The following is a 25407-nucleotide window of genomic DNA, read 5'->3' as shown; positions in this document are numbered from 1 at the left end:
GTAACTCTGTGACAGCTGGTTATTAGTGCTAATGGTGCGCCTCAGTGCAAGCCTAATGCAAAGTGCTGGACTGTTTTCTGAGGCTGCTTTGCTGTGCTTGAAATTGTTAGTAAATGCAATGGAAAACTCCATTCCAGCAGAACAAGGAACTAATCTATACAGACTTTAGAACCCAACTGTTTGAAAATGTTACTGATTGAAGTCCTCGAAGCTTAGTTATTTACTATTGTGAAATTGAGTTCCACATTACATGTTTGTAAGCTTTCAACATCTGCTTTACCCTGGAAATAATTTTTAGGCTTCTTACTCTGAATCTTCTTTTTGTTGTTTCTTTTAAAACCTCACACTTGTCTGACTGTAACCATCTGTACTACAACACGTTTTGCAATTGTGAGATTTTAACGTTACAACATACTGAAGTTTTAAAGTGAAAATTTTAGTAGTGCAATCAGAAGCTAATATTAATTCTGGGTGATTTCACTGGGGGCTGGAAGTTGTCCCTTCCCTCAAGGTGCAGTCCTGTTGTGCAGATATGAGTCTGATACACAGCTACTGTGCCATGTCTTCAGATCCTTTTAGAAAATAGCCCCAATTCTGAATGATTCTGTCTCCACTTTAGGAAGAGATTCACAGCAACCATGACCTGATCCATACTTACCGTCAGCATATTATTAATGACATGAATCAAACCAACCTTCATCTCTTTGTCAACTCTTACAACAGGTAAATACATTTACCTGATTTCTAAGTGGAAACTGTTTGAAGAGGCTGTCCAGCTCTTTAGAGACAACTTTACTTGAGTGGTGGGATTACATGTGTTCCCCCAGTAAGAAGTTCTGCTCTAGCAATGCCTTTAAGGATCACAGGTGGTTTGCTTTTTGGAGAAGTATCTTGTGCATTTGTGGGGTGGAAGACTGTACACTGGGACTGAACTAAGACATTGATCCTTCACTCTAAGTGTGGTTCTCCATCAGTTATGAAGGTGAAAATGTATATCAGGTTAAATTAACATGTGTCTGTGCTTTTTTTAAACTAGAAAAATATAGAAGTATAGATACAATTTCAATCTATCAAAAGTCTTTGTCCTCTCTATGTTTTTTAGTCGGCGAGACCTAGAGATTGAGCGCCCTGTTCCTGGAGTAAATGTTGTCACCCTTCAGTAAGTATTTTATTTGAGAGGTTAGTGCAAGTCAGGGACTGCCATTAGGAAGAATTCCTCTCTTCAGACTTGGCTAACATATTGAAATTTGAAATTAAGTAGTTCCTGTCACTGTGCATCTGAAAATTTGGGCTTACAAAATACTTAAAAAGTTGGTGTACTTAGCTTCATGCAGAAATATGTTAAAGTTAATAGAAACTGTGGCTCTGAAGGCACCTGAGCTGTGCCTATACAACCAAAAAACGCAAACTAGAACCATTTAGAAAACCAACCAAACAAAAAACCATTCAGGAAGATAGATCAATTATGAGAATGACTGATAGATATTCTGCTAACAGCTTTTTGCTTATGCTGCAACTTGTGCAATGTGACTGCTGTCAAGTTCTTCCTAGCTCAGCTGCTGATGGTTATACACGGGAGACTTTGTTTCTCTGACAATCTGTTTGGAATTGGATGGACAGATCCAAAAGTTGGAGCTCAGGGGCCTGGGGGTGGTAGGGGTGAGACTTTATTGCTGATGCCCACATTCAATTTCTTATAAAGCAAGGAATAAGAGCACTGGCAAGGGCTGATCAGGTTCTCAGGCAAGGAATGAGAACCTGTAGATGAGAGCCTCTCATGTCAGTAGATCTGCAGCTAATGCAGGATTTGATGTGTGTTTAAGGTGTCTGGTGTACAAACCAAATTATTTCCATTTATTTAGCTGTCTCACCCTTCCAGAGACACAAAATGCAGCTTAGGGCAAGTCTGGGCTGGGTGGCAGAGATAACCCCAGTTGTGTGTGCTTCTTTGCAGGTGTCCTGTCCTCCTGGTGGTTGGTGACAGCTCCCCAGCAGTGGATGCTGTGGTGAGTACCTCGAGTCATCTTTGCCACCCTGCTGAGGATGGGTGGATGAGCCAAGGGGCTGCATGAGGCCAGCAGAGCCCCTGCCACACAGCAGCCCTGGTGGCTCTCCTCTCCCAGACCCCAGGAGAGTTGCCATCAATCCCATGGTGTTTGTCCCCTCTGCCTGTGCACCATTATTTAATTGCTACCACGTTAGGAACAATCACCACAGCAGTTCCAGTGAACCGCAAATATTTTCCTTTGGAGAGGAATCTGCTGCTGGTATTTTAACTTGCTGTGTGGTGCTGGAGCTGTGCCCTGGGTCACTGTGGAAGTGAAGAGCTTCTTTTTGACCATTTTAACTCGCCCCAGATGACTGGATGACTTCAAATGTTGTGCCTTAATGGGCATGCCCAGTCTGCTGGCTCATAGCCACATGGCTGCTCACCACTTGGGACGCTACCAGATGACCCCAAATCACAAGATAAACAACACTTGTTGCCACTGAAGTCCCAGAAACAGATGAAAAAAGGTCTCCAGTTCCCAGCTGTGGGTTTGTACATGGAAAAAATGCAGACAAAAATGTGAGCTGACCTACTTGGGTTTAAAGGTGTGCGTATGTATACATAGTCTTAACGCAGAAGCATAAATCATTCCGTTTAATCTGTACTAAACTGGAAAACAAGGTGTTTAATCTGTTTTCATCCAACAGTTCATACTTAAAGTCTTGTGTACAATGCTTTATGTTGTAATTCTTTTATACAGGTTGAATGCAACTCAAAGCTGGACCCAACAAGGACCACACTTCTGAAGGTAATAACAAAAACTGTGCTTTTTTAAAATAAACATTCCTCTCATACAAAACCAGTTGGATTAGCTAAAAAAGCAGAACCAGTGTGATGTGCTGCAATACAGATAACACAGTGAGACTCCAATTCTGATGTGAAAAGACAATTCCTTCAGGATGAGAGTGGGATAAACAAGACTAGGGGCTTCTTGTCAGACTTAACAGCAGGGAATTTCTCAGCTCCTCCATTTTGGAATAGTAGGGATGAGAGTTGAAATGTTCAGTATTTCACATACCCATAATGAATTTGACTAGAGCTGGCAAAGCTGATCTTGAGATATTTTGAAAGGTTTGAAAAAGCTGCGAGCAGAGTAGGAGTGCAAACCAGTTCATTCTGTTCCTGTTCTTGCCTCTCAGCAGAAGTGTCAGGTGAATCAACAGCCAATCTATCAGCCAGTTCGGTCATCCTTCCTGTTATGAGGGTACAGTTCAGGATGTTTTACTGTTTTTTTTCCAAAAAGTTGATAAAATGCATTTCCAAACAGCAGAAGATCATGCAAAGGCTTTGGCTGATGTTTGGCATTCAAAGTAGGGGTGCAATCTTAAGCTTGTTACTGATGAGGTAATAGCAGGTCAACAGTGAAACAAGTTTGGTCATGCTTTGCTGGGAATTTCTACTGCATCTCTCTGTATTAAACTGGTCGGTGAAAACAATAATAAAGATTTTAATTTTTTTCCTCCTAACATTGAGGAGAAATGTATGTGCTGCCCTGTAATGTGGGTGTGAAACCCTAAGAAAGTTTTTGACACTGTCTCAGACCTTGTATCGGTGGCTTTTGCTCAGTCCAGGGGTATGGCTGATGCCAGATCTGCTGCAGACCTTTTTTGCTGCTAACTAATCCTAGATAGGATTTGGGGTTTCCTGTAATTTACAACTCTACTGTTTTCAGCCTGTAGTGTTCCTTGGAGCAGGACTGTTTTTGTTGGGTTGGCTTTGAGGGGTGGAGTGGCAGGAAAAATTAAATGCTCCAAAAATATTTCATGCACTCAAGATAGCATTTCTCATTTGCCTTTCCCTGCTTCCCTTGGCAGGTCAGGCTGATGCTTGCCATCCGCAATCTCAGCAAATTGTTTTTCCCTCTCACCTCTGGGCGTTAGGATTTTTTCTCTACCCTATTTGTCATCCAGGTCAATACAGAGTCATGTTATTGTAATTCAGAGCTGAACTTGCAACCAGGACTTAGGCTGGTTTCTAAGACACTGGTAATCTCTGCCCAGCAAAAAGCATTTGTAGCTCCAGCTGATGCTTTGCCTGAGTGCCAAGACTGTGTTTTTCTGGGGTGCAGTCATAGCTTTCGTAAACATTTAACAACTTGCTTTGATGCATTCATCCATGTGTGTGTTACTCACACAACAAAAGGAAGTGTTTTCTCTGCCAGATAGCTAAAAAGGTCATTTCAATATATCCTGAGCATAAGTGAGTTCCTCTGGCATTTCGCTAACTGGCTTTTCTCATCCCGTTTCAGATGGCTGACTGTGGTGGGCTCCCCCAAGTTTCCCAGGTAGGATTTGGCTATTATATTATATATTTGGAGGAAATCCTATTAATCCGGTTCTCCAGCGTGTCAGACTGCAACAAATGGGTGTTTTCCTGTAGGGTACTTGCTGTTCCCAAATGTCAGCCAAACGGATGGCTATGATTTCATGAGTAATGATGTCAGTTGGTCATCTGAGCTTTCTTTTTTTCTTTAAAGAGCAATGAAGCGCAAAATTATGATTGGGAGGGGATATTATTTTCACTAATAAAGTCTTAACCAAGTAAGGACCTGAGGTGGGAATGCAGAGGTGTTATTTTATGCCTATTTACTAAACTAATATGGATTAAGGCTTGAGCCACTAGCATTGTAACAACATTCTTACTTGGACTATTTATAGTATACAACAGGAAAGTGGCAGACGGGAAATAACAATGCCATGTTCTTGCATACACTGACTTGGCTTGACTGGGAATGAACTGGAGTTTTTTAAATATATTTAGGCAGAAGTTCCAAGGGGCTAATTAAACCAGGCTGGCAAAGCTAAAATTTACCTATGCTCTTGTGCTGCTTCACTAAAAGAGCCGATTTGTAAATTGGCTTTGGAATGTGATCTAACATCTAAACAGATTTCTAAGCAGTATAATATGGTGTTTGTGAACTTAAGGAAAAGCTACAATTTGTAATTGCCTGCAGCTGAAGTCCCTGTACAGGCAGTTTATGCTCCTACAGTGGGAGTTGGGAAAAGGCTTTTTTAAAGCCACATAGTAGTATGTGCATTGCTTCTGTTATAGAGTCTGTTCTGTGCACTGATTCAGAGAGAATTATGCAAAAAATATTTTCATGTGAAATAATTGAGATTGTGAAGCTAATGTGGCTGTTGTCAGCAGCAGAGAAAAACAGGGAGTGCCTCATTGCAAAAATGTCAGTCGTAGGCAGTTGTGCTTGTGTATTCCTGGGGAGCTTTCTTGCCCTCTAAGCATAACTATCAGCTCTGACTAGCTGGATTTGTTCTCTGCTGATTAGGAATTGCTCAATTACCAGTCTTATATACACTGCCTTGTACATTGAGTGAAGCCAGTTGTTTTACTTAGGTTCACCTGCACAAGTCAAGTTTGAGCCAAGTTTACACCACTTGTCTTCTCTGGAGGTGTCATTCTCAAAAGCATGTGTCCATTTTGTAAAATAATGGGGAGAAGACTAGGGAGGCGAATGGTGGAATTTTCTCATAAGTGAAGTTTTCATACATTTGGTAGAACCCAGAGAATATTTAAGATGTCCCTGTTCAGATAAGGCCTCTGTGGAATCTATAGCATTGCAAGGTAACCTCCTGAGCGCTGCCAATGATAACTCTCTCTCTCTTTTGCAGCCTGCCAAGCTTGCTGAAGCTTTCAAATACTTTGTTCAGGGAATGGGATACAGTAAGTATTGGTTTTATGGAATGGTTGACCTTGCTACTGAAGTTAATTGGGCATCTAAGCACCCAGAGGGTCTCTGATCCCAGATGTGTGACCTTTTCCCTGTTGAATATGCATTTGCAAGGGGAAAAAACCACTGTTGTATCTGGGCACAGGGTTTTCAGACCAAGTGATGTTGTTAAGTAGAGGGCTTTATAAAAAGGTTATACCTACAAATACCTGTTTTACTTTATCTCAACATTTTTATGTTGGATATTTATAATAGTGTCCCTTTGTGGCATCACAGGATATGGTTAATATACTGCACGCAACATTCAAAACCTCATTGGCTCAGAGACTTCTTTGAGTTATAGCTGTTGGTTTTTCACTTATTTGCTTCTGACAGCTGCTGTTGTGTGGATGCACTGTGAGCCTGGGCTGCCAGCAAAGGTTGAATATCAGAAAGTAATGGGAGGGCTGATGAGTCTCTGTAGTTTCCCTCTAGATTCTTGCAGCCACAGCAATGTGCCATAAAGCTCCTGCAATCCCTCAGTGCTGGACACTAATTTTTCCTTAGTAATTTGAGCTCCTTAACTACACGCCTGGAGCAGGGGAGGTACTTCTGCATGTGAAGGTACCCTGAAAAGTATGTATTCAAGCTTGAAGGCTTCTCCAAGCATGGTTAAGGCTGAGACGAAGGCAAGGGCTTCCTTCCTTACATGAACAAGGTGTTAATGAAAGACTCTTCTTGCAGTGCCCTCTGCTAGCATGACTCGGCTGATGAGGTCCCGCACTGCCTCTGGCTCCAGTGTCACCTCTTTGGAAGGACAGAGGAGCCGATCCCACACCGGGGAGGGAACAAGGAGCCGATCCCACACTGGGGATGGCTCCAGGAACCGCTCCCACACAGACACACGGATCGAGCTGACGCCAAACTCGGCGAGCAATGCTGAACAATCAAGCCCCAAGTCCATGGAAGTGTCCTGTTAGATGGCTGTGGGAGGTTTAAACTGGTCACAGTGTGAAAAAGTAATGGATGCCCCCGTGTATCACAAAAATGTAACTGGTATTAATCTCTAGCTATTCTGTAGGATGAACTCTGTTCACCAGGGTCTGAGAGGGACCAAAGAAAAGAAGCATCTCATTTGCTCTATCATTATTCTTGTATCTCAGACAGCTGCTGCTATTGTGCCCTCCTTCAGTGGATGCCAAATTCTAAAGGATACTTGCCAAAAGCTGATGTGGTTGTAAACACTTCAGAGTCAAACTAGAATTGCTCAATACCCTCCTTTAAAATCAAAGCTGTTACAGGCCCCTTTATCTCTTATTCTCTTGAAATAAACTGGCACAATTTGAGATGAGTTTCAAAGAGGGGGAGGAGAAAAAACAACTTTTACAGATGACTTTAAAAAGAGGAAATGAAACAAATGTGTTATGGCCTCATGTTGAAGCTGGAGTTGAATTCATTGTATATAGCTTGACTTCAAATGATAGAAAAGTTAATGTATTGTGCATTTATAGGCCTTCTAATTCATTAGTATTCAAGCCTGTTTTCCTATGTACAATAATATACTACTAAAATAGACAATTTTAATGTGACTTTGAGATGAACTAAATCTTTAAGGTTTTTCATTTCACTTTTTTGGGATTTAGTTCCAGTCTTCCTTTCCTTCCCCCCTCCTAGACCCTAAAACCCGCTTAGCCAAATGAGGACAGGATTTAAATTTGGTAAGCAAGGTAGGATTTCCTGTTTGGGAACTTGGGCCAAATGGTTTACCAAACTGCAGAAGTTGGTGTAGTTGTAACAAGTAGGGTAGCTGTACATGCCAGCTAAGCAGAAACAGCCTGATTTTTCCTTCAGAAAGCTTCTTATCTTTGCAGCTCAAGTTTTTTGTGTCCAGAGCAATTGTGATAAATTTGGAATTCTGTAAGCAAAGACAGATCCAGCTGTTCTTTGTCAGGAGAGATGAATAACTGTAGGATGGGCATGTAATTAGATACTGTACATTCAACTGCCACTAATTACTAGATTTGAAACTGATGAGATCTCACTGGTGCTGAAAAGTGTATTCCACAAAGTGGTGGAGCAGCAACACTGTGTCTCTGGAATACAGTGTCTAATGACTGTGTAAATGTCATGATCTGCTGGTTCTACATCTTTGCATAGCCTCCTGATACCTTGGGTTGCTTTCTCCAGAGCTAGTGGCTTGATACCTTTCTGCCACTCAGAATGTCACAGTTGGGTGTTCTTAAGTTTGTCCTTCCATAGCTAGTGGGACAGGATTTCCAGAGCTCCGGTGCATACCTGCTGAATTGCAGTCCTCACACAAACAAAAAGCTCAAATGCCGAGCAGTTAAATAGCAAATCTTAATACTTTGGGATTGCTTGTTCAGAAGAACACCATCTAGGTTACTTTATATTGACTAACTTCAGCTCTTGTGTAGAATATCCATAACGTTTTGTGGGAGGAACAGACAATTTCCAGAAAGAATAAAGCTATTGTGTAAAGTCTATCAAGAAAAGTTTCTTAATGAAGTATTTGTATTTATTTCAAAACAAATAAATTTGTAACTTTGCAATGTCTGGTGTCTTCATCATTTACCAGGAGTACAATAATCTTTTTCAGTCCAAATATATTCTTCTCATTCCTTTGTATCAGTGAAATCTTTTTGATTTTGCTCATATCTCTGTCATTCCCTACTTCTGTGCTCAGAACTTTCTCTCCTCTCCCCACTTCTTACTCCAGGCTGCTCCAAGGAAACACCACACACTTCAGCATTGTTGCTGGCTATTTTAGTACTAAAGGATAATTTTATCCTAAGAAATATAGAAAAATACTGGGTCACAATACAGAGGACTATTTGCTGTTTGGATTTTTTTTGTCTCCCTGGTTAAAGTACTGTCTAATGCACAGATCTGTGGTCTGCCTTCCTCACTGGAATTGGTGCCATGCTCATTGCATCCTTTTGGATCCCAATCTGATCTCTAAGTCCATTGATGTGAATAGCTCCTCCTGAATATCTGGAGTTATTCAGTCCTCTTGACTGAAATTGCAGATGCCACTTGGAGTTTCTAAAGGTGGGCTCTTTTTGGACCTCTTACAAGAATATAACTTCAGGAAAGTAAAGATTAATCTAGTGACATACTATACTGGCATTTTCAGGGACAGGTGCCTCGATGTCTTTGGGACTGTTTTGAGCTGCTCATTCCTCCTGTGTCTCAAAAATCCTGTGATTGGAAGATGCAAAAGCAAATATTTGTCATGTCTGAGCCAAGGCTCTGCTAGATGGGATGATTCAGCAGTCATGACTGGACTGATACCAGCAAAAGGCTTGTTAGCCAGTGCCAGTGAAAACAGGAGCAACCTGTGCCAGCTCATCTTACAAAAGAAGGGCAAAGTTACATTCTTTGCTGAACTTTTCTGGGAATGGCTAATCTTTCCTTACACAAGGACACCATGGTCTGCCTGTCAGGCCTGGGCAGTTTATTTTGGTTTAATGGGGAGGAATGCATCCAAGCCTTATTGTAGCACAAAGGGATCTGCAAGCACTTCTGAGCAGCAAGGAGTTGCTAGGATCACGATAAATATCAGCTTTGCAACCAAAATGTTTGTTTGGCAAAGAACACTGTGTTCCTGCAGATAAAAGCTGGAGGGCAGCACAGAGGAGTGGTGTTTCACCTTTTACAAGGATTTATGACTCTTCTTTCCTTGCAGTACTGGTGTCCTGGCATCTTTAACTTGTACTGTAACTGAAGAGATGCAAGGGGCTTGCAGAGTTATTAGAAATTTTTGTAAAAACCCTTCCCAGACCTTGTAAAAGCTGGCTTGTGCATTATTGTTGGAGGCAGAATTAGCCTGGATATTGTAGTGTCATTAACCTGGAAAACAGGAGCTGGGGTTTCACTTTTTCCAATTGTGAGTGACCACTAAGGAGCAAGGAGCTACTGTGGCATAGAGGAAATTCTGATTTGGTAACAAGAGGTTTCCAGAAACTACCCAGTTTGTCCCTCACAGTGCTTTTGGGTTATAAAGAAAGAAAACAGCTTGGGCTCCCAGGGATGATGGGGGTTCCTGATTGCATTAGTGTATTTCAATGCCTAATCTTTGCTGCAGTGGTAGTCTTCAAGACCACTCACAGAAAGGGTGGCATTGCTGAAATCCAAGTTATTTCCACTGCTGCTTGGGCCTCAACATCTACTGTACAAAAATCTGGCTAAACTTCAAGTTATCTTTCCCTTTCCCTGTCCTTGCAGAGGGGGAGTGGGAGAGGATGTGCCAATACCACATCGTGGCACCAGGACTTTTGTGCTGAAGGATGCTGCTGCTTTCCTCTTTAAAAGTCTCTATTGACTGAACAGCTGGAAACTTTAACCTAGATGTGTTTTCGAGGTTTATGATTAGTGTCATGTGTTGTGAGTGATGGACTGAGCTGGAGTGAAAACTGTTTATAGCAAAGCTGCTTATTTTTTCTCTCCAATGCTGAAATCCTCTCCCTGCCTGCTTTTGCATCTTGGTCAGAGTATCTGCTGCAATCCTCGATGTGCCTGTAATGGGCTCTGTTGCATCCATCAATACAATACATTGAGCAGTGCTGTTTGCAACTTCCCTTCCCACATGCTGTTTGCTTTTTTGTTTCTTTGCACTATTCTGCACTATTTCACATTCACAGGAACAGAAAGCCTCTCCCAGTCTGTCTCTATGAAAAGCTGTTTTGATGTGTGGATTTAGCGTTTCCAGGGAGCCAAATATAGACTTTATATTGGTAGCTGATCACTGCTATTCCTAATGTTTAAATAACTGACAGAAAGGATGTCAGGGTATTTTAAGAGCTCAACCCTTCCCCCTCAGCCCTTTGTAACAGACAGACACAGGCTCTCACTGTTTCTATCTATTGCTTCATTAAGGGCTCCATTCATTTTCTAAACAACACAGCTGCTGACCAGTGTTAGGGGGGAAGAAAAAGGAAAAAAAGGCTTCTGATTGCAACTGTCAAACAGTTCAATGTCTGTTCTCTGCAATTCAGCGTGGGGATCATTTGCTTACCCAGCACTCCTAGGGGCTGGAGGAGAGTTGTTGTTTTGATGTCGTTAAAGAGGCAGCCCCACATCCCATACACCCATACACCCTACGTGGTTTTGGCACTGCTGACTGCAAGATGTACATCAAACACTGGATGCAAACATCACTGGGCATGTCCAGAAGAGCCCAAGGGTTAGGAAAGGGGGTAGCAGGCAGTTTTTCCTTCACAAGCAGCAGCAGCACTGTGAGCTGCAAAAAGTATCCTGGGGTGACCTGCCACTCTCTGCAATTGCTTATGGTTGGAGTGGATTATGGGATTCAGGTCAAGGTCAGTGCATGGAGGGGGTTGGGGGTGGGCAGGGCTGTTTGCTGGGCAGCAGCACAGGAGAAGGGCTGGGGCAGCTCCCAGCAAAGCCTACACAAGCCAGGGCACTCAGAAAAGAGCAAGAGATGCCACCAGCCTGGGCTTTCAATCCCTTGACTCGTGTGTGTTCACATGTGCACAGCTCCCCATGAGGCTCAGCACCCTACAGGCAGTGTGATGGGCAGGGAAGGTAGGTGTGCTGAGCTGTGGGTTTGCCCTACCTGTTGGACCTCGCATTGGCACAGGGAATAACCAACCTGCTTGTAGGGTTTGGTGAGCCCACCCCATGCAAAGGTGCCACCCAGCCCCTCACACAGCAGTGAGATGCTGTTAGACCCGCACAGATGTCTCCAGCTAGGAAATTGTCATTTACTCACTGACTCCAATATATTTTCATTTATTTGTAATGATAACATGACCAAATAAAAAATAAATCTTAGCTCTCTATCACCAGCTGCCAATGTTAAACATTGATCTGATCCTGTGGTGATTCCCTCCAGGCTGCTTGTGTGTGTTTGGGGCAGGAGAGACCCTACAGAAGTAAAGCCTCACACAGGGTCAGCACCTCATTTAAAAAGTGCAAAGTACCTAGGAGGTGTTGTGTTTCCCAGTCCTTCATGCAACATCGTGTGCTGGGCAGCTGCTACATGGGTGAGCAGAGGCTGCAGAGGCCAGATGGGACTTCAGGTGCCTGGAGAGGCAGCAGGGAAATATGGTACCTTTGTGGAATGTTATTTCCAGAGGCACAGTTTGCTGGAAAATTCTTAAAAATATAGAGGACTGCCCTACCTGGAAAACAAAATTAAAAAAAAAAAAAGAAAAAAAAAGAAAAATGGAAAGGAAAAAAGGCACACTGAAGGAAAAGGCTGGGAAGAATGAGGGAAGGTGCTTTCTCCCCCTAAGCAAGCCCAGTATTGACCCATCTCCGTTCAGCACAAGAAGCCACTCAAAATGTTGTTTGTTCCTATCAAGGTGTCGGGGGTTGAGTACATGTAGAATTTCTTCCCATTCCTGTTACTAAGCAGCAAATAGTTGTATGTTTAGAGCCATCAAGTCTTTTGTAAAAGACAAAAGCTGGGCTTGGGCAGGGCATGGGAAGAGAAGAGCCAGCCCTTGGAACGGGGGCTGGTGGTTCGGAGGCTGGGAGGAAAGGCTGCGCTTTGCTTTTCGGCTGCCACCCGAGGAAATCCAACTGTGCCCTGTTTTTCTCTTCTCCTGGCTGGGTGAGCTTTTGATTCAACCTTTTCTCCCACTGGGAAGGGCACGTTTCCCCGGGCTGCGTTTTCCCGCAGCTGCTGCCGGGAGAGTCTGGCCGCCTCTGCTGCCTGCCCCTGCCCTCTGCCGCACGAGACCGCGGCGTCTGCTGTGACTGCAGAAATCCTTGCTACCTCGCTAGCTAGCCAGGAGAGAGAGCCAGCTCCTACCCCCTGCCGCCCTGCTTTCTCGCTGCTCCAAGTGGCTTTCGCTGCCCTCCGCGCTTCTCAGCCTGCCCGCCATTACCAGCTGCCTGAGGCTGACCTGACCCTGCGCCACAGCGCCACCTGCAGCCGCTCAGGAGTCATCGCTCCTACCCTCCCCGGCCGGGAGCTCAACAGCACCACCTGCAGCCACTCTGGAGTCATCGCACCTGCCCTGCCCGGCCGGGAGCTCAACAGCGCCCCTGCTGCTTGCAACCGTGATTGCACCACACGGGAAAAGGCTCAGCAGCTCACAAGTCATCTGCTATTGGTTTTCTGGTTCTAGTTGTGGTTGCTATTATTGTTATTGCTTGTTTATAGATACTAGTAAAGAACTGATATTCCTTTTTTTCCCATACCTTTGCCTGAAAGCCCTTGATTTACAAAATTAAATAATTTGGAGGGAGGGGGAAAAAAAATCACATTCTCTGTCCTAAGGGAGGGTTCAACCTCTCTTGGCAGACACCTGTCTTTCAAACCAAGACACAAGGCAAGTAACCTACTTCAAACTGGAAGGCAAGCTCGATTTGGGGGAAAACTCTACAGGTGTTTTTTCCTAGAATTAAAAGGTAGAATCCTTACTGTGATTAGCTCTGAGGATACATAAATGAAGGGATATGAAACAATGATTCTTAAATTTAAATGCTTTTCCTCATGTCTTTGATAACCATCTTTGAACAATTTCAATATGTATGGCTGTTGAAAGCAGGTTACTCCTGCAACTTCTCAAGGGAGCTGATAATGAAGAGATGTTTAGGCAGGTTGAGTAACGCATTCCACTTTGCTCAAAGACTCTAGACCTCTGTCCCAAGTCCAGTAAGAGTGTTGCAGAAAAAAACCCAAATATTGAGCCAGAAGCAGACCAGCAAAGAAATGTAAATTGGGAAACAACTGGCTTTCCCAAGCTGCCAAAATATGCAGAATGAAAGACATGCTCTCAGACCGTCCTTTCTTATGACATTAGTGGCCCTTTACTTTTATGTGTCCTCCAGTTCACAGCTGTGTCCCAGATTGCAAATGCACACTTGGACATTGGCCAGGCAAGGAGATTAGAAAAGGAAACGTCAGTCACAGATATATTTCACCTTCGTTTGCTTGCCTAAACTCCTAAATGAAGTGTCAGTCACAGATTCATTAACCATTTGCCACTTATTTAATATCTTTAAACCACAGCAGCAAAATGCCATCTTAAAAAACCTCAACATGTTGCTTTACGAACAAGTAATGTGTTATATCACTGGAGTAACTCAGACTGACACTGCCAAACCAATTTGGTTTTCACATTAATTTTTCGTATATTTCAGTATATGAAGCTTAGAGAAATAACTTTTTAGAAATGTTAAAACTGGAAAGTCAGAATTTGAGAAGGTAAATGTATGGATATGTGCCTCTAGATAGTGAAAACACTTTCTATCAGTTTAATAAACTGCTTGTTTTAAAATTCCTTCAAGGAAGCTGGGACACAAAAATCCCAGGGTTTCGTTTATAAGATGACACAGTCTTTCTGAATATTGTGTTTTTTCTGCAGTATTCCATATATACAGCACAACGCTAGTGAATACATCAGAAATATGGCAACTGAACTACGCCCTGTTCCCAGCTGCATGCACACCACAATGGTGTTTTAAATTCCAGCCGACAGTCCATGGAAAGGCATTTTAGTAAGTTTCATGCCTGTTTTTTTTGTGAGTAGATAACCTGCTTTCTGGGTCTCCCAAAAAAAGGTGGCTTGAGCTACAGTAGTGACTCTGGTGAAGCCTCCACACAAGGCTAATGGTCACTGGAGATAGCTGGAGTCTTGCTGTTTGTACCAGCATGAACAGACCTTCAAAATCCCACCCTTCATCCTTGGCCCAGCCTACAGGACCAACAGGATGACTGCCATGAGCTGGATGTGTGTCAAACTGTCTTGGCTTAGGCTGGACTGCAAAATTGTCACTCCCATCCTTTCTTCAGCCTTTCTCTTGCCTATTGCAGCAGAGGGCCCTGATCCTGGTATTTCCTCAATGCTGTAATTGTTTCTTCCTTGGATGATGGCTTCACTTTCAGGTCCCAGCAGAGACCTGGACCCACTGCTCAAATGTACAATGAGCATCAGCTCCTGTTGCAGAAATTTTCACTCTCAACAGAGGCAATGAACAGTAGGCCTTTGTTCTGGCCCTGGAGTCCTGAGAGAAAGTGAAGCTAAGGGCTAGATGCATGAAAGCCTTTGGGGATCTAGATCCTCAATGAATTAAAACAGTAACCACAAAAGTACTTTTGTAAAGATACATGATTTGCCCAGGCACAGAGGGAGACAGGGAACTGAATCTAAAGCTGGTCTGTTGCCTTAGTCCTGGGCTAATCTGCTTGTAAACATCCATTAAAACAAAGGATCTCAAATGCACCACAGACTGCAGATCAAGTTAATTGGCTACAAGTGCTGTTCTTCCTCTTGCAGAGTCATTGGACAGACAACCAGTTGCACGAGCAGAGCAGCAGAGCTAACAATGCTTGGTTTCCTATAGATTTGTGTGCAATGTCCCCACAAAACTTCTTTACAGCAGTATAATAACCACTATTCCCCATCTGTGATTCCTTCAGCTCTGCCTCCTCCGTTTCCAGCTGGAAAATCTGTTCAAAACCCCTTTATGTTGCTGCTGGGTTGGTTGGGCCACACTGCAGACGTGTTGGGTGCATTGAGTGCCTGGCAGGTGTGCATAGGCTTGACAGAGACAATGTGGTTGGCTTCTTCCCTGCCCTGCTCTTTGATTTCACTTTTTATTGCAGGAATTGCGACACTTCTGAGATCTTTACACTTCTGCCTGCTTTGCTTGACACTTCCCTCAAAGGGACTGCCTGACAGACAAAGAAATGAACAGTATGGCTGCATATGCCTGGTCTCCTTAGGAAACCAGGCTAGAAACAGAAACATCTTGGGTGCGTTGGGCAAGATCTGTGGTTTCCAGGCATTCACTTCACTAAAAACTGACACGCACTGGAGCTGCTGGTCATGCATTAGCTTTCAATAGCTTCTTTTATCTCGCAGTGAAAGCCATGTGTTACAGGCACTGCAGTGTTTGATTGCTGTGGTTACAGCATTAACTAATTGCAAAGCAAAGCCAATTGAGAGACAGTTTTTGTACATGATCTGGTTCTGTTTTCTTGCTTCCTTATGTGTACATGTAAGACAGAGAAAGACTGACTGTACATATAAATACGCATTATACATGCTCTCCTTTTTTGCACCACAGGAATATGTATATGTAAATATACATACACATATATATATTTTTTCATGGACACGTTTCTATATGGTTTTACATATACTATTGTATACAACGTTATATAGGTGCCTGCACATAATATTTTAGATATAGATGCTTATACCTATAAATATAAATGTGATATATGTGTTTATTTTTATATATGCATATACATATATGTACACACACACACATATATATGGCATTTTAAGATGGGCAAGAACTGGAACACAGGGTTCTAAGCCATATTTAAGGGATCTGATTGAGAAAGAGGTCCTAGTATTGCTTCCCTATAGCGTCTCAATGCAAACCATTTCCCCTTTTGGAAAGCACTGTCAAATTCTTGGCCAAGGCCTCTTTTTTGTATATTCATATGGATTTTTTTTACCAAGGGACAGAGTTAGAAATGTAGCATTCTGAATTTTGCAAGTGCTGAAGTCTCATTTGACTGGAGGCAAATAAATCAGGCATGACCTTTGCTGTCACATCATCCAGGCCAAGGCAGTTATGAGGCTGAATCTTACAAAATGCTGGTGGCCTCAGGTTCCTTATCAACAGAAAAGCAAAGAGAAGAGAGGCTTTGCACCTGCATTGGAGCATGCAGGCAGGGATCACCCTTCTTTTCTGCCACCTGAAGTTTCATGGAAGCTTCCAAAAAGAAGCTTTGGATTGAGGAATGATCTAGCTCTATGAAAAATATATGGGCCAAATTCTTGTATACAAACTGAGATGCTATTGGTGTTAACAACTTTTGAAGGTACAGAACATTTTTCCTAATTGTTTTTTTCGTAGGCATGGCACTATTTTCAGCCCACTCACAGCAACATTTAATTCATCATAGCCAGAAAGATTTATGTCTCCCAGAAACTAATCAAGCTTCTGATGGGTTATCAAAATGAAGACAGACAATTTGCCAGCTGGAATTAAAGCAAAGCTAGCAACTGCATCATCCCAGGTTCAGCTCTGTACTGTTCAGATCTCCAGATCATGTGTCACTCAGCAGTTCTACTGTGCCACCAGGGATTTTGGAAGTGGACACTACCGTTCTCCTGTGCATGCAGAAACACATTTCTGCTCTCCCAAGTGAAGCAATAGCAAATGTGCCATGGGGCATGGCTGATGTACTAACAATTTCTTGGAGGAAAAAAAAAGGCTCCAGCATCCTTCAGTGATGATAAATTTATTACCTGGAAACATAATGACAGGGTTTTTTTTTCTCTTAACTGACATTTGCATGTGAAACCACTCCTGTACAAAATGTTTACCTTGATGTTTACTCTAAGTAGCAGCCCAGTTGAAATTAATTCACCAGAAGCTATGCCAAGGATTGTCTCTGCTGCATGCACACACTCTCAGAGCTGATGGGAAGCCTAACACCTGTTTTCTCATTTAGCACAGTCTCCTTTCCTCTATCCCAGTCATGTAAAACAACTGTGTTACTGACAAGGTTGCAGTGGGGTCACACAGAGGGATCTGTGTGCTGGTGTGTGCTCCATAGGGAGCAGGAGGTGGTGGTGGTCCCCAAACACAAATTACACAATTTCTATCTGAATAAATGGGTGCATGAGGTATTCTCCTTCACCACTTATCTGGCTTTCTGCATTTAATCTGCAGAGACAGACTAGGAGCAGTATACAACCCATGGATTAGATGACATATCCTGAAAATATGAGCCCTGGGGTGGCTGTTTTGGATTCATTCAGGCTGTTAAAGATCAGAGCAGGTAGAGAACTGTGCAAATGGTCCTGGCACAAGATACTTCAAGAGTTTGAAGTGAGTCCAAATAGAGCAGGACACAGAAGTTCTTGGACTCAGACTATTGTAGTGAGAGACAGGCTCATCACACAGAGATTTCAGGAGAAGCATTCTTCTCCCTGGATTTTTGCCATGAAATTCACCATGGAGTAGGATCTGACTGAGATCCTACTGAGCATCTCAGTAGGAGATATTCTCAATCTCCTCTGAGAATAACAGAGGGGCAGTTCTAGGACTGATCTCAGTGTGACACATACTAGACTTTAGTTGCAAGGGTCAGACCGTCAAAGCCTGTTGTCTACTGTTGAAAATAAAACATATTTGTCAATTTTCCAGCTTAGACAACAACATTCAAGAAATGACAATAAGGATGGCTGAATCTCATGTCTATGCTAGTGACAGCCATACTTTTGCTGTCGTACTGTTCTTTCTTTTGGGCAATTAAACTGCTGGCCTAGCAAATGACAGTGCCAACAAAACTGTCATTTAAGTCCCAGCATCGGTGCATAAAGAAATTTCTGTCTGCTGTTAATGGATGAAGATCCATTAGAATTAAAAATCCTATTTGTTCAAGGCCTCTCCAAAAAGAGTGTGGCAACAAAGACATTTAACATCCTCACTCAGGAAAAAACCAAATTGTACATTGGCAGTGGATGAAGATTCTCCTTTTATTTTAAAACCTCTGTAAAATCAGAGCAATGGGTCAATTCCAGCATTCAGCCAATTTAATTAGCGATTTCAGAGTAATCATGGTAATGAGCCAAGTCGGCAAAGATGTCATTGGGGTTCCTGCAGTTCAGGTTGCAAAAACAAGCATTGATCCACATGATTTTCCAGGAAAACTCAGTTCCATCTGGGCACTGAAACCTCACTTCAATAGTCTTGGACTTGTAGGGTGTGCAGCACCTGTTGTCTGTGCAGACACCACAGTATTTGGGCCTGTAGGGACTTTTGCTCACACATCCTGAGATGGTGTAGTTCATGGGTTCATTGGCCCTGTAGACAGCCAAGCACTTCTTCCCAGGCTAAATCAGAGAAGAATATAAAAAGAAAGAGGTTAATACTTAGTGCTGACACAGGTAGGACATAAAACCCACCTTGCTCTCTACAGCTACCTGAAAGGAGGCTGTGGCAAGGTGGGGGAGGTCAGGGGAGATGGGGGGCTCAGCTCCTTCTAGCAGGTAAATAGTGATAGGAAAAAGGGAAATGACCTCAAACTGTGCCATGAGAGGCTCAGGTTGGGCATCAGGGAAAATTTCTTCAGGAAAGAATGGTGAAGCATTTGAACAGACTGCCCAGGGAAGTGTCAAAGTCACCATCTCTGGAAGTGTTCAAAAAACAAATAGATGTGGCACTTTGCAATGTGCTTTATTGGGCATGGTGGTATTCAGTCGAAGGTTGGACTTACTGATCTTGGACATCCTATCCAGTTTTAATGATTCTATTATTCTATTCTGTGGTTCCTATGTTTAAAGGGCTTTGTAGCTATTAGGAAGACTTCTACAGCCCTGACCTAGGAGGAGTGAAAGATTTACATGTTTAGACATATGAACTCAAAAGCTGCAAGAAGGATACTTGCATAATAAACTTGCATAATTCACAGCCATGACCAGAGTGCAGCACTGCTTTTCTGCCAGCTGAGTACAGAGTTGTCCAAGCCAGCATCAAGCACAGCAGGCTTGGCTTGGCTTGGCTTTCCTTGCAAGGACCTTTGGCTGTAACTAAAACTCTCAGGAGAAGGTTTTCATACCAGCACAGGCAGGACACATTTTGGAACCCTGTGCAGCACAGTAAGTCCATGTACAAGTGCAGCCTTCTGAGGCCTGAGTGGTGCCAAACAAAGTCTGGCTAAGTGTCCAGCTAGAGGGGTGCACAAAGAGTCAGAGCCCACCTTGATGTGCTGGGTTATATCCACCTCACACGGCCTCATGTTGCACAGGCGGCTTTCCTTCAGCAGCCGGCAGTGGTCGTTGTCATTGGAAATCCTGGTGGAGATGCCCAGCCCACAGGTCTTGGAGCACGGACTCCAGGGTGAGGTGTGAACAATACAATTCTTCTGCCAGGCTTCATCCTCTCCCTCGTACGCTGTGGAGAGAGATTAACCACACATTATTCAGCCCGGGCAGCTTTACATATTAAACACCCTCTCACCAGCTCATTGCACATTCAGGCCACTAACCCAAACAATTAAAGCACAGCAAAGTGGCTCAGCATTCCTGTGAAGCCCCTCATCCCACCCCCTTTGTGCTGACCTACTTGTCAGACTCCTCAGCGGTGCGAGCGCTCGGGGCCAGGGCTTGTTCCTTTATTCCCCTTCACAGCCTCACACAAGGGGGTCCTTGTCTGGGACCCCCAGGTGCTGCCACAATATAAACAATTACAGAAGCCTGAGCCAGCGGGTGGAGAAAAGGGATGAGATCTGATCTCACCATGAAGGTTTATTTCTGAGCCCATTCAATTGGTTCCCTGCAGCAGAAAGTGGTCAGCAGTCTCTGCTGGATGGCAGAGGGCTTGGGAAGCAGCCACAGCCTTTCAGTGGGAGGAAGAACAGCTTCAATAGCTCTCAGAGAGCTCAGCAGCCATTTGAAGAAAGGGTGGGCTGTTTTGAAAGCAGCCAACAGCCCCAGTTCAGGTTCTGTCCCAGCCTCAGCCAAAGTCCCCACTGCTTTACAGCTCACAGGACAGTCTATAGGCAAAACTCTGATAGAAACTGCTGCATTGAGCTTGCTCAGTGTTATATTTATTATTATATTAATTTTCATATTGTAATCAATGCTAGTCTGACTTCTATAAGTGAAGTGAGGAAAAACTATACTACCACAAAGACAATTTAGCCCAGCTCACAGTGAAACTTCCACACAATAACTGCTTTCAGGGTGTTATGTAAGTTTTAGACTCCTAAGACACAGGGGCTTTAAAGTTGCAGTACAATAGCGATATAACCCTGACAGAAAGCCTCAGTCCCAAATTAAACTTAATCCATTCTGTTTCCTGGAGGTCCCAGACTGACCAAAACAAAACAAAACAAAAAAAAAAAAAAAGAACTTGTGACATCTTCAAAGTTCCAGCAGATGTGTCCTTCAAAGGAGACCTTGGCACACAGAATTCCAGAATAGTTTCACAAGCATGTCTGATGAATGCCATATTCATATACTCATGGAATGGTTTGGGCTGGAAAAGACCTTAAAGACCACCGCAGCCCAACTCCCCTGCTGTGGGCAGGGATATCACCCACTAGATCAGGTTGCTCAGGGCTCCATCCAGCCTGGCCTTGAACACTTCCAGGGATTAGGCATCCATATCCATATTGCTGCTAAGGAGCTCTAGCACACAACTGGTGTTTGCCTGTCCCGTCCTTCAGCACATGCTCTGTCATCCTCACAACGAGACACCTGCCAGCTCTGGCAGAACAAGCTGATTCTTTGCTTGTAGACTCTGCCTAATGGCAAAGGAGAGATCTGCCTCCCTCCCACCATACCTGCAGAGGAGATGTGACGCGGAGATGTCTTCCTGATTTTCCTGGAGTCATCACAAATCCACTGCTCGCAGCACTTCCCTGCCATCTTGATCAGCTTTGGGTTTGGGCACCAGACAAGTGGAGGACGTGAGTTTGTGCACATGGGAACACAGCCCACAGCCCCATTAATGCACGTGCAGTTGTATTTGCAGTTGGGCTGAAACGTCTCACCGTTCTTATACCTGACCCCATTGAGGACACATCCTACACCAACAATCTCTGCAAAGAAAGAAAAAGAGAGAAAGACACACAGAGCACCATTAAAATAATGCTGGCACCAAACAGCTCCGATGAGTTCCTTTACCAAGCTGATTCCTGGGCTGGCAGTGCTGCAGGGTGATGTGTTCAGCCTGATGCTGAGCCAAGTGTAGTCACACCATCTAGGAAACTGTTTCCATTCTAAATCACAGCAGAAAAAGAGAATCTTTTAATGCTTCATGGAAAAAATAAGTTAGAAAATAAAACAAGTTTTATCTACAAATGCTTACTTAAAGCAACCCAAACATTTCATGGGATGGTGGTAGGAATTATTCACAGGGTTGGCAATCAAAGTAATTAAGAAAGATTTTGAGTGAAATTTGAGGTTTTCAGGGACATGTGAGGGGACTTCATGGAGTCGCATGCATGACACAGCTGTTCACAACGCCTGTATACATCTGAAGCAGAAGGGGAGGACAAACAAGGTAGCAAAAGAGCACCTATATAGCACTGGATTCCTATATTTAGGAAACGGGATCCCACCCAGCTTATCACAGAATAATTTTCTTGGAAAATGAAGTACACATTACAAAGCCATGAAAATACATACTTGATGTATTTTTTAATATAAAATCACTCAAGCCTTTTGACTGCCCATGAAGGGGAATCACATTGATTCAAAAAGCAGCTTCTTCTTTCTTTTTTTTTTTTTTTTTGATTATGGACTGTTATTTGGAAGCAATGGCAGAAATCTTCCAATGGAAAATTCAAGCTTTAGTTTCTTGTTTGGTCACATGGAGGCAGTGTACACGCACTTGCTGTGTTGCTTATGTTTTGAGGCTGGTCAGAAATGGAGCTGCTTCAGGAAAACACAGATTGAAATGCTGGATTAAAATTCTGCAAAGGCTTCCTATTTTTAGAATGCGCTGAATGAAAACATCAAGCACAAATCCCTTCTTCTGCACAAAACGGAGAGCTGTTGGAATGTGAAGCACAGCTCTAGATCTCCAGTTCATGTTCAGCTCCAATTTTTGTAATGCTTAAGCCTTTGTACTGAAAAGATATCACTAAGTGCTGGAGCTGGAACTATGAATTCAGATAGACTTCTAGGTATGCACACAGATAATGACAATTCAAGAAAATGTTGTATTTCCTGGTGTTTTCCTATGAGCATATTCTTCCTGGATTATGTTAACTCAGTCTCCTGCAGGTCTCATAAACCGAGAGGTTCACCATGAGAACATCCCCAGACATAGACAGGGGATGTTGGATGCCTTCATGCAGAGCCTCGCTGAGTCTGCATCAAAATAAAGCAATTTGGAGGCACATCCCTATTCCTCACCCCCTAGGCCTGTGCTCAGCATCCTGCTGCCTCTGCTTTGGTGCAGAAAAAAGCCAACAACAGGAGAGCTGCAGTGACTCCCAGCAGGTTCCTGTCTGATGTCTGGGAGGTTAGATCCTGGGACACACCTCAGTGTGCCAGTCCTGATACAGCGTGAATTTCCCCATTTGACCCTATTCCCTTTGCCAACATCAACTCCTTACTGTTTCAGGATCTTTATTTCCCATAAATTATATAGTTCCTGTAGCCCTTCATGCCCTGGATTCTCTAGATCTAGCCGAAAGCACCTACATGTGTGGCTGATTCCTCACAACAGTTAGTCTCCAACATCCAGCACAGGACTCCCATTCCCAGGAGCTTTCACTCTCCAGGTCAGGACAGAAGCTGGTGGTCCCAGAGTGGGGTGGTGCAGCCCTTATGGGTCCCAGGGTACAAGAAAAGACATTTCAGCACACCCTGTCCTCTGCATCTCCCTGTGTGCTGAAAACAAGGAGAAGGCCACAGGTTTCTTTGGCAGTCAGAGAACACCTCCTTCACATCCCAAACATGGAGAGACCTTCCTCTCATTCCCCTCAGCTTGCACACCATAATGCCCCTCACCAAACAACCGTACATGTCACAAAACAGGGGTTTATTGTCATGGCAGGAGGGAAGTGAAAGCCCAGACTGGGAATCCCTCCAGACCTGACTGGGAAAGCTGGGGGTCAACCTTCCTTCAGCACAGTGCTGCTGCCACAGGCACATTGAGTGCCTGGGATGTGTGGGAGGACTGCAAAAACCAAAAGATATCCAAGTAAGAAAACAGCCATTTAAATAAATAAACAAATGTGAAGCAACATGAAGGCCTTTAAAGAGGCCAAGAAGGCTGATAGCTTTGACTCAACATCAGCCTGTTTTCCTCTCCCAGCACAGGGCCAGCTGTAACGATGTCATTCTTGACAATGTTTGTCTAACCTGCTCTTACAGACCTCCCATGAATGTTCTACACACACTCCAGACAATACATTTGAATGATCTCATATCCTCTTTTCTTAACCTTAATCTTTTCTATTCTTGAAAATCACTGTTTAATCATACAGCTCCTAGCACGTAACTTCTCTTGTTGTTGTTTTGCCTGTATCCTACAAAAATCTGGTTAGACTGCACTTTTTGCATGCTTGCCTTATTTTCTTTTTCCTTTTTTTTTTTTCTGTGTCTGAGCCAGTGCAAAACGAAGGTCGTTTCTCACTAGAGTTCCCACCCCTCTGCTGAGGAAGAGCAACGCCTAGTATCACTTCTGTGAGACTCTGCCAGCTACCATGAACCTCTTAACTCCTCAGAACTCCTCAGAGCTGCCTCTTGTGCAACCTCTGCTCACATTCTAAGTTTATTGAAGCCCATATTTTGCAATCTTTTTCCTCTTCTGTGGATCAGTTATCCTATCTGTTAATCTCACAGTCAGCTCTTCTCCAGGTTTCCTTTCACCTTTACATTTTCTTTTAGATTATTCATGGTTATGTTCCAGCCCAGAAGACCCTCCAGCTAAATGGCCTTTTCCTGTTTATGAAATTAAAGCCATGACCATATGTTTTAATGACCTGCTAAAAAGCAGCCTTTCTGATCAGCAATCTGTGTGGTTGTGCTCATGATCCTTCCACTTTTAATCATTCCCAGAGTAATGATTTTCAATAATTTCTGACTTTTATGAGAGGATCAGATTCCCCCTCATGTTCTGGAACTCAGAACAAATGAATATGCTCTTGACATACAAATTTCTTTTTACACTTCTTCTTGGAAAGCATTCCAGTCACATGAAAGCAAGAGTTTGTTATGAAAGGCAGGAAGAAATCCTTCTGCCTCATGGCAGCAAACGTGACAGTAACAATTGTAAAATAAAGGCTCACACCTCAATTTGTCACTGACCTGCTCTGATAGGAGATGATTCATTCCAAACCCTCTTGACAGGGTATTTTTCAGATCACATGCTGTCCTTCCAAGGTATCCACGATAGGGAATAAGCCAAAAGTGGCCCCTTAATGTCATGGTTTTCGTGTAGGTGCCCATATTGCTTATCTTTAAATCCAGCTGCATGCCTGTCCTACCTTCATCCCCAACCCACTACAGCATCTCCTCCTGTTACAGGGACTACAGAATAACCTGTAATAATTCAAATGCTGGTTGGTCTTTGCTCTTGGCTGCAGCAAAATCAAAGAGCAAGAATTCAGATGTCATTTCCCATCCAGCCAACTGCCCTGAGAACAAAGACAGCTACAAGGGAATGGAAGATGCTGCATGGAGGAGCTGATGAGCGTGCAGCCAGGTATCTAAAATGAGATAAATCTCAACCCCTGCTCAGACTGATGGGAGCTGCCAGCGTATATCTAAGTCAAAAATAGATGTACATGACTTACGTGCACATACTCCTATTTCGTACCTAGGTGTGTCTCCGCTGTAGTCACAGTACAAGCCCCTGTGGAAGTCACAGGTGTCAGCCTCTGTGCAGCTCTCTCCACGCTGCTTGGCACACGTCTTGCAGCAGTCACAGCCATCAGTGACCAGGCTGACCCCGACTGCGCACCTCGGGGGTGACTTGGGGCACTCGCAGGGCCACTTGCAGTACTGGGTGCGTGTGTAGGTCTCTGTCGTGGCTGGGACAGTGCTGCTCATGGTGGGGGAGGTCTGGGCAGTGGCCTGCAAACAAAGAAACACAGCTTGGAGATTGTTACAGAGAAATGGGGGCTGCGAACCCTGTGCTGCTTAGTCCTCAATTCAAATCCCCTCAGGTCTATGGAGTAAAAAAAAATCCAACAAACCAGCCTGCAGGT

General features: G+C 43.6%; 2 protein-coding genes across 3 annotated transcripts in view; one reads left to right on the top strand and one right to left on the bottom strand.

The window, feature by feature from the left end:
• Nucleotides 1–8284, top strand: part of NDRG1 (N-myc downstream regulated 1) — a 40165-nt gene extending 31881 nt beyond the window's left edge. Inside the window, exons 10-16 of the mRNA XM_085053622.1 lie at nucleotides 620–723; nucleotides 1103–1159; nucleotides 1955–2006; nucleotides 2751–2798; nucleotides 4299–4334; nucleotides 5677–5728; nucleotides 6459–8284. Of these exons, the coding sequence (XP_084909748.1) occupies nucleotides 620–723; nucleotides 1103–1159; nucleotides 1955–2006; nucleotides 2751–2798; nucleotides 4299–4334; nucleotides 5677–5728; nucleotides 6459–6694 (585 nt within the window). The 3' untranslated portion in view covers nucleotides 6695–8284. The remainder of the gene's footprint in view (nucleotides 1–619; nucleotides 724–1102; nucleotides 1160–1954; nucleotides 2007–2750; nucleotides 2799–4298; nucleotides 4335–5676; nucleotides 5729–6458) is intronic.
• Nucleotides 8285–18195: 9911 nt separating this feature from the next.
• CCN4 (cellular communication network factor 4) overlaps nucleotides 18196–25407 on the bottom strand; it is a 34154-nt gene continuing 26942 nt past the window's right edge. Inside the window, exons 2-5 of one of the 2 annotated variants that reach the window (XM_085053620.1) lie at nucleotides 24994–25273; nucleotides 21025–21282; nucleotides 19438–19631; nucleotides 18196–18571 (exon numbers count right to left, since the gene is read on the bottom strand). In XM_085053620.1, coding sequence (XP_084909746.1) covers nucleotides 18272–18571; nucleotides 19438–19631; nucleotides 21025–21282; nucleotides 24994–25273 — 1032 coding nt within the window. In that variant the 3' untranslated portion in view covers nucleotides 18196–18271. Of the gene's footprint in view, nucleotides 18572–19437; nucleotides 19632–21024; nucleotides 21283–24993; nucleotides 25274–25407 lie in introns of those variants that run through there. The other variant, XM_085053621.1, reaches the window with a different exon arrangement.

The sequence above is a fragment of the Lichenostomus cassidix genome, chromosome 2 (genome assembly GCF_008360975.1).
Source record: "Lichenostomus cassidix isolate B80296 chromosome 2, HeHo_3.0, whole genome shotgun sequence".
In the NCBI taxonomy this organism is placed as follows: domain Eukaryota; kingdom Metazoa; phylum Chordata; class Aves; order Passeriformes; family Meliphagidae; genus Lichenostomus; species Lichenostomus cassidix.
The sequence above is the reverse complement of the archived record's forward strand: the minus strand, read 5'-3'. Positions and strand labels throughout refer to the sequence as shown.